The 9,291-nt window shown below is 36.3% G+C and overlaps 1 protein-coding gene across 1 annotated transcript; it reads left to right on the forward strand.

Annotated features, from left to right (window-relative positions):
• Nucleotides 1–2,906: 2,906 nt before the first annotated feature.
• On the forward strand, nucleotides 2,907–3,753 carry LOC122006899 (ethylene-responsive transcription factor 2-like). The gene has a single exon (XM_042562624.1). It carries the CDS (start codon nucleotides 3,001–3,003, stop codon nucleotides 3,643–3,645), a length of 645 nt encoding a protein of 214 aa, XP_042418558.1. The 5' UTR covers nucleotides 2,907–3,000; the 3' UTR covers nucleotides 3,646–3,753.
• Nucleotides 3,754–9,291: the final 5,538 nt, after the last annotated feature.

Here is a 9,291-nt window from a genome sequence, read left to right on the forward strand (position 1 = left end):
ATCATATTATATCTGTAACACATATACGTGATGGTTAGTTGTAATTACTCTAGTAATATATTGGTAAAACACAAAAGAATAATACAAGAAGTAGTGTTTGAATTTCGAATGAATTAATTAAATATGTTGGAATTCTAATTTGTTTCATATTTATTTGATAGACAACTTAAAGAGAAAATTGCCTACCTCTCAAGTTAATAGATTGAAACAAGAATATTAATAGATTAAAAGAATAAATATGCAAATCTAGACAATGGATACACCAATTATTTCAATTCTGGTCGAACAATAAAAATATTTGTATGAAGTTTTGTACAAACACGACAGTCAACTGAAATTAAATAAGTCGACTTTTGAATCGATTGTTGGAACCGAGTTAGTCTGTTGGTGAAGCTTCGCAGATGTGTCCTTATCCGGAGACGCACGTGAGCTCAACTAGCCGCCGTTTATCGTTTTCTCCGCTCCTATTCGCCCCTTCAAATAATTTATGGATACACACTTATGGACTTCTTCCCATATTGAACGAGTCGCAGTTGGCCGTTCCTCGTCCGTACAATTAACCAACTTTTCTCTCTATTTTTTTTCCTTTTGAAAAAAAATACATTAAGAGATCAGTAAAATATTTTCTTTATTCTTAAATACCATCGATTGTCGAGTTTTCATATTTGATGAATGATAGGATGGAGGAAGAGGGGCCATCTAAGAAGGGTTAAAGTAAGAAAATTTGGGTGAAGTTGGTTGAACGATCTCCCATATCGGTTGGACATGACCGTCTAAGTGGTCATCCTTTAAAAGTTTGCGACTAACTCTTTATTTGGATAGGGTGAGCGAAGGTTCATTAATGGACCGAGAAAGGAGGGAAAGGGAGGGAAAAAGGAGGAGAAGTAAAGTATTTATATTCTTCTTGTTTGGGAGAGAGTGAAGGTTCATTAACATAACATGTGTTATCTTGTTTGGGAGGAAAGTGAGGACAATGAAAGTTAAATATATAAATTTATAAAATTACCCTCACTTTTGTTAAAAACTTACGCATTCAAGAACTTAGTGCATCTTGTATACATTTATTGGTTAAAACTTATGCATTTAAATATTTGTTGCTCATTTGTTAAAATCAGCGTTGGCGTCGAAGTCAGTGTCGACGTCAAAGTTGATGTCGGCATCGAAGTCGGCGTCAAAGTCAACATCAGTATCAAAGTCGATGTCGGCATAGACGGAGTGCGAGCGTCGAATGGTGCAAGTCGAGCGGTGCCAGTGTTTTTCGTCGCAACACAAAGAATATCTAAAACAATAATTTTTGGAATTAATATAATAAAACAGGGATAAAATTAAAATACAAATTTTTTTAATTCCCCTTAACCTTCCTTACACCCCAAACCAGGGTGTAATAAATTCTTTTGTTTCATGGGTAAAGAAGGTTAAAACTTACCATTCCTTACATTTTCTTTTCGTATCTCACTTCATCCCAAAAAATGTTTCAAGTTTCCTTTCCCCTTATTTACCCTTCATTCCCCTTCCCTCACCTCCTCCCAAACAGTGCATAAGGGTTAAGAGACAAACAGTGAATTCGTCGGCCCCCGCCCCCCGTTCCCCGTCGAGCGGACGACGTGTTCAGTCGGGCAAGAGGCAGCACTCTGACAACCAGACAACTGAATGAAGGAAATTAGTTCTATCCAACACGAGCGAGCTGGGACGTCCCTGCCGAGTGGTGTCTGGTCGACCTACAGTGGGACCCCCTACATATCTCATTGTACTTGTTTGGAGGTTTGTGCTACTAATAACAGAGCATGTACGGTAAATCGTACTTTAGAAGCTTCTAGCCTATCGCATACGAGACTTATGCGCTTGTTTAAGGAAAGGTGTCAGAGACAATTTTTGACTTGTCTTTTTCTAATATGCTTTGAGATATGTAAAGACACTATAGTGACACTATAAATTAAAAGAGGTTCTCATTAATAGGCGGGGTTATGCAAAATCTTGTTATTCTACATGCTCTAGCTATTTTATTTTTTTTCTATTTTCTACTAAATTAAAGACTGACTTGAGCGTTAGAGGACCAACGTCGAGAACCCTTTCTTGGCCCGACACTAACGCTCCTGGTTTTATAGGATAGCGAGGAGTTTACTTCCAGTCAACCATAGAACCATGCCCCCAGCCAACTATCTTCTCTACTTTTGGTCATGATCATATTTGTAGATACTATAATGATACTATAAAAGTGGATTCCCATCCACAAGCTAAGGATAACGAGGAGTCTATTTCGAGTCAATTACAAAGTCACATCCTCAATCAACCATTTTCTTTGTTTTTATACAAGATCAATGAATATTTTAATAGATAATAAATAGATGAAGAGTTTAATTACGAGAGAGGAAGATTATTTATGCAATATAATTAATAATATGAATTATCATAAATTTCTTCATTGCTAGAAGATATTCGATAAGGAGAGAACTAGGGATGATTTTAATAGGATGGTATAGTGTGGAGTAGGAATATTCTAAATCATGTTAAATTGGTTTGCCGACCCTCTTAGCTTGTGCTGGTCTCGTTTCGTTGTTATTTATATTTTTGCTGAATTAATCTTTTTGTAGATGAGCACAATATTTGAACGAACACGATCAAATACAACGAAATCGAGAATCTCTAATTTTACTCATCCGATTAGTCTATACATAAAGTAATATAATATTAGCTAGATATATATTACCAACGTGCAAATCATGTAGGTGACGGCTTGGCCAATTACGTTGCATCAGTTTCGATAAGCCATCAGGAAAGTTCCACGAAGCCTAGCTAGGAAACTTCCATGAAGCCGTCCCCGCCTCAACAGTGCGTTGGTAGGTGCATGAACGTCACTGTGTTCATCCAACTATATAATACTTGATTATCGATCATCTGTTATCGTCCCGGCCCATCGATGCGCATTTTACCTCTCTCTAATTCGATCCGTCTTATCTGATCTAAAACTGACTAAATCTAGCTAGCCGATCGATACGATCAATGGAAACCCACTTGCTACTGGAATCCGCACAAGATCTCGATTTCCTCGACACGATTCGTAGCTTTCTCCTCGACGACGCCGAGGACGGCGCCCAATTCGGCGCTGCGGCATTGTACGGTGAGAGCCTGCCGGAAGAGTTAGTTGCAGCGTCATTGCCGGCAGCGCAACAGGTGGTGCGGCGCCCGAGGGGGATGAACTACCGCGGGGTGCGGAAGCGGCCGTGGGGGAAGTACGCGGCGGAGATCCGGGACCCCGCTCGCAATGGCGCCCGCGTCTGGCTGGGCACCTATGGGACGGCCGAGGAGGCGGCGCGGGCGTACGACCTCGCCGCCTTCCGCATTCGCGGCTCCCGTGCGCTCCTCAACTTCCCCCACCTCATCGACTGCGCCGCCCGACAGGACGACGGCGTCGGCGCCGAGAATTCGCGCAGGAAGAGGGCGCCGCCGCCGCCGCCTGATTCGCCCGAGTCGTCGCTGTCTGATCAGTCGTCGGGGAATGAGACTAAAAGGAGTAAGAGGGTGGTGGCGGCGGCGGCTGCTGCTGTAGTTACCGTTCCTTCCGCCGGCCGTCAACCAGAGTTAGAGATTAATGACGGAGGACTCCTAAGCAATATTAATTTTATCGATGTTTTTAATTATATGTAAAAAAATAATATATATGGTTGAGCCAGCTAGAAAGTTGTTTAAAGGTGCTGGTTATTGTTAATTCCTTTAATAATCTTCCGTTGTTGGAGTTCAATTTTGCATTTTATTTGTCTCTTTTTAAAAAACATATTTTTATTACATTTTTAAAAATATTATTTTTATAAATAAAGATATAGAATAATAAATTTAAAAGCGCACTTTATTTTTTATTATTATTAAAAGAATACTATTTTTAAGCTTTAATCACTTTATTATTAAAATGCGTATTGAATTATTTATGTTTGGTTGGGTGTAATGTAATATTGCTTGTAATGTAATTAAATTTATAATGTAATGTAATATAATCTTGATTACATTACTACGTTTGGTAATGTAATATATGTAATCTTTGATTACAAGGATGATTATATTCTTTTGTTTGGTGTCAATTATTTTTTATAAAGAATGTAATTCGTATTATTATAAAATGATAAAAATATCCTGCGACCTCTACCAATGGTCGTCGCACCTCTGCCGGAGCTTGCGGCAACCAACGGTCATCGTCGTTGGCCTCCTCCGCCGCCACCCGCCACCGACAATCGGCGGTCGTCGGGCGACAACCGGCGGTGGTCGCCGATGGCGGCGGCGGGCGGTGGTCGTCGACGGCCAGCGGTGGTGGTCGGCGGCCGACGGTGGTCGCAGGCGGCCACGGTGGACTAGGGGTATATTCGACATTTAAATTTTGGTTAAACGGTGACCTCGTAATGTAATCCGATTACATAATATTTACTTTATAATCCAGATTACAAAACTTCACTACCTTTTGTAATCCAGATTACATTATATTACAAGTTTAAAATTAAACCAAATAAAATAATCAACCTTGTAATGTAATCCTGATTACATTACAAGGTAGATTACACCCTACCAAACGTATATCACAACGAATGTAGATTAAGAGTATTCATATCAGTTTTTCTATTGTTATATCTAAAATTTAAGATAAATAACTTATTTTATTAAATTTATATAATTATTTTTTACTATACATCATTATAGGTCGCTTAGCGACATGTTAGAGAGGGATGAATAGCTTGCACAATAAAAAAACCGAAACTTTCTCGAACTTTACAGGCTTGATTAAACAAACACTTGCATAAAAGGATTAAAAAGCTAATTAAAGAAAGACGAGGCACAATAAGAGTTACTTGGTTTGCAATTTACTAATCCAAGAAAATTGAAAACTCACTAAAATCTCCTTTGATGGGAGAAACCTCTTACAACAGTCAAATCTCACAACTACAATTCTACAAAGCTAAAATCAATTGGAATCAATTATAAGTATTGTTTTTAGCTACTGGGATCAGGGCTATATTTATAGCCTCGGTTGGGGCACCTGGAAGGGTTTCTGGCATTCGGAGGAGGATAAATTTTTATCCCCGTCGCAACGGAACGTGTCACGTCGCGTTTGAATAAAATTCTTGGTTCAAGCGCCCGGACAAAGAAAGTCAACTTCCTGTTGACTTTCAGTCCCGATCTTTCACTCCGTTTCTACTCGCATTGGTCCAGGTCTTCTGCTCCAGTTCCATTTGCTTGGGTGATTTCGACCATCCAGAATAGGACTCATCCGAACTCATTTTTCAGCCTTCGAGCAGTCTTCCATTCTGACTTCTCGTCCCTAAGAAACGTCGCGCGCCTCCTTCTCGTCCGCCAACATACTCTTCCAAAATGTATCGTCCTTTGGACACATTGAACCCATTGATTCTCTTCGACATACTCTCTCATAATCTAAAATTTAAGATTAAATTTTTACAAAAAATAACTGATATAGAAACCGTAAATGCTTGATAAATCAAATAGTTTTTATCTCCTTTCATATTCGTGGGACCGATTCTAGGGGGACCGCTGATATAACGATTCCATATTTTTTTTTTTTTTGATAAATCAAATAGCTGGACAACTATAATACAGCAAATGTTAATGAAATGCTAAATTTGGAATGTGCGTATGTCACCAAAGTCCAAACCGGCGAGGGCATTCAAACGGTTGCTGACAAATCGAACAAAATATTGAAGAGTTACATGATAAAGCCGTAGTCAAAGGAATCGAATTTTTGAATTCCACGTAGAAAGTCAAAGTTTCCACGTGCGTGAAACATTGAAGTGAATTTCTGCTTTTTGGCCCACAGTTTTTGAAATCGCACCGAACCAGTGAAGTTGCTTTGTTGGACCAAACTGTAATAATTAGTATTTTATTAAAATACTAATTAAAATAAAAATGTATTTTTAATTAATTATATTGATTATAATTGTACTAATACTTTTATAATTTTATCCAAAATTTTCAATTTTAACTGGCATTAAATAATTTTAACTAAAACCCTTGCTCAAAATTTTAAATATCTTAATGCTTAAAATATTCAGCGAAAAATTAATAAAGAATTATGCATTTTTTAAATATTTAAATAAATCCTGAAACCCTTTAACAACCCACTGATTGACAATACTCCGTCGGCTGCTATGTGGCCCACGTTGGACTCCAAAAGGCCAGGGATCCCAAAGGAGCCACCGTCCTCCGGCCCAAGCAAACCCAATAACTCACGGTGATTTTTTTTTTTTTTTTTCCTGCATTGTAGCAAAAGACGAAAAAATCCCGAGGATCGACCCTACGACCTCATAAAATCGTAACATCCGAACGAGCATGTGATAGACAGGGTGTAATACGGAGATATAAGATTTATTCCCCAACTGTCCCGAGGATCGACCCTACGACCTCATTTTGACAACACCCGCCACATACCAACTCGGATGACCCGCGGGGTCTTCATTAAAAATTAAATTATATATTTAGAGAAAACTATAATATTCTTATTAAAATCTACAATTTTATTCTAATAAATAAATTTAATATATTTGTGTATATATTTTTTTTTCTTTTCCTATATATTTTCATTCAGGGATGTAATATTGAGCTAAATATTTGAGTTTGATTCGTTTATAATCGAATTAAATTTTTACTTTATTTAACGAATATATTCATGATTCACGAACTTAATCGAACTTAATAAATACAAATTATAAATTTAAATATTCATTAAAAATTAAATTATATATTTAGAGAAAATTATAATATTCTTATTAAAATATATAATTTTATTCTAATAAATAAATTTAATATATTTAGGTATATTTTTTATAAATATAGAATCTATAAATTCAATATTAAAATTATTATTTTTTCATTTAAAAATTGATTCATGAGCTTACTAATAAACATACTCATAAGTTAACGAGTCGAATATTATGAAACTTGAGTTTGATTTATTTATCTTAACGAACTTTATTAAACAAACTTAAATAAATTTTTATCAAATCAAATTTCGAATATCTTATGAGTGACTTAGTCCATTTTTACTCTTATTTTTAGTTTTATCAAAGGTGAGCGTCATCGGACCAGTACATATAGATTGGGGCCCAGAGGAGCCCACTGACCCACCCAACTGCTTGGTTTGGGCTTTGAGGTAAAGTTGAGTTTTAGGATATAATAGTTAAAAATATGGGGATCAAACTGAAAAACAAAATGACTTTAATGGTTTAATGTGAGCATAACTTGTTTGGAAATTTGGAGACAACTCGGAGTATAAGGAGATTTTGGCGGTGAGATTTGTACAACTTTGGAGGCATGGAAATTTTGAGGGCAGGGCTAAGATTTTCAGAATTATGGATTTTTTTTTTTAAATGTGTAGTGTCAAACAAATGTTAAAAAAAAAAATTAATAAACTCAGTTAGCTTTATTGACTAGTTTTGGATGATCGATCTGATCTTATAAAATTTTTCCATCTATTACTATGAAAAATCGACAAGCGTAATGGGTAGCCCAGAGATCCAAGCACATCTCATTTGGAAAAAACAATTCTATAGATATATTATAACTGAGAATCGAATCATAGATATCTGGATGACAGTATAAATATCTTATCGTGATACTATAACTCCGGAAAATAAATAAATGCAAAAAAACTAAGATCCTTCTAGAGATGATTAATGAGACTCTAGAATTTTGAGTTTTTTTTAAGGAATATTTAAAATAATTAAAGATTAACATATATTTTTGATTAACGATGGCTGATAGTTATAAGCCATATTGTTAGACGTTGCATCAGTTGTAACGTCGGGAAGATGAAGGGGTGCCGATCCTTCATCTTCCTCCATTGAAAGCTAGCCATCAAAGCATCGGTTGGTAACCGATGTTTTGCTAGCTATATTAGATGGCGTCCAAGAGCAATCGTGATCGAAGAGGTGAACAACGAGCAAGCGATCGAGAGGCGAGCAGATGAGCAGCGAAGGTGATCTGAGAGAGCAAAGGGAGAGCATCCAGAGGCTGGGATTTGGCTCGTGAACCTTGAAGCGGTTTCCGGTTGCTCCGTGATCGTGCTTCCGACAGCGACAATCTCTTCATCGATCGGCGTTTTCGGTTACGGTTCTTCGGGAGATCAATGTGAGTGGTTACCGCATTTTTTTAATTGTTTCGTTTTAGTTTTTCATGCTCTCAAAACTACCAACAATGGTATCAGAGCGTGCTAGATTTGAAAGCATGAAAATCGACGCGAAAAAACTCATGTTTTTCTTCTTCTGTCGCGAAGAAGATGATGAACAGTGAATACTGTTCATCAATTGAATCGATTAATCAATCGATTCAATTGAATTGAATCGATTGAAATGTAATTCAATCGATTCAAAATCGCGCATAGTGTTGAATCGATTCATTAATCGATTGAAAATTTTAATCGATTCTTCAATCGATTGAAGAGAGAAGAAAAAGCGAGATGAACAGTGCTTTTGACGAAGCACAGTGAAAAAACTTGCATTTGAATCGATTCACGAATCGATTAAAGAGAAAAAAAAAACACATGAACAGTGCCATTTTACGAAGCACAGTGAGTTGCGTTTTTTAGTTTTTGCATGCACTTGAATCGATTCAAGAGTGAAAAAGGCATGAACAGTACTTTTGATGAAGACGGAAAAAAAAACCAAAAACGTGAAGAAAAAAATTGCATGCATAATTTTAATTTTTTTTCTTCTTCACGAACTGTGCCTAAAATTTAATTAAATATTTATTTATTAATTAATAATACATATCTATATGTATTTAATTAATAAATAAAAATATTTAATTAATTTATGGTTTAATTTATCGAAAATAGAACCCTACCAACTTGATCAATCAAACACAGGTCTGGTTTAAATTATTAATTGATTTAGGCAGACTAATTTGATTCAATGATACCTAAAACTGGTTTAAATTATTTGTTGGTTTAACTAGTTCGGTTTATTATTGAATTAATTAGGGTGATCTTGATTACAGAAGTTGGGTTGATCAAATATGACCGGATTAGTTCTGGTGTATCAGATTTGATCATAAAAATTAGATTTGTTCTAATGGATCAGACTTAATCCAATGGGCATTGGATGAATCAAACGGACCTAAGTTTGATCAATAAGTCTGAGGTTAACTCAAATGAGCTTAAACGATAACAGAACAAAGGTCCAATTAGATTAATTCTAATAAGGAAATTAGACTAAGTTTAACATCTGGACTCCTGATTGATCGGTCTAATGGGTCAGTCGACTTAAACTCCTGAAAATCGAGAAGATTTGTTTTTCTTGA

This window comes from Zingiber officinale, chromosome 1B (genome assembly GCF_018446385.1).
Source record: "Zingiber officinale cultivar Zhangliang chromosome 1B, Zo_v1.1, whole genome shotgun sequence".
NCBI lineage: Eukaryota > Viridiplantae > Streptophyta > Magnoliopsida > Zingiberales > Zingiberaceae > Zingiber > Zingiber officinale.

Coding starts and splice junctions, on each gene's coding strand:
- LOC122006899 (XM_042562624.1), top strand. CDS start 3,001: ATGGAAACCCACTTGCTACTGGAATCCGCACAAGATCTCGATTTCCTC.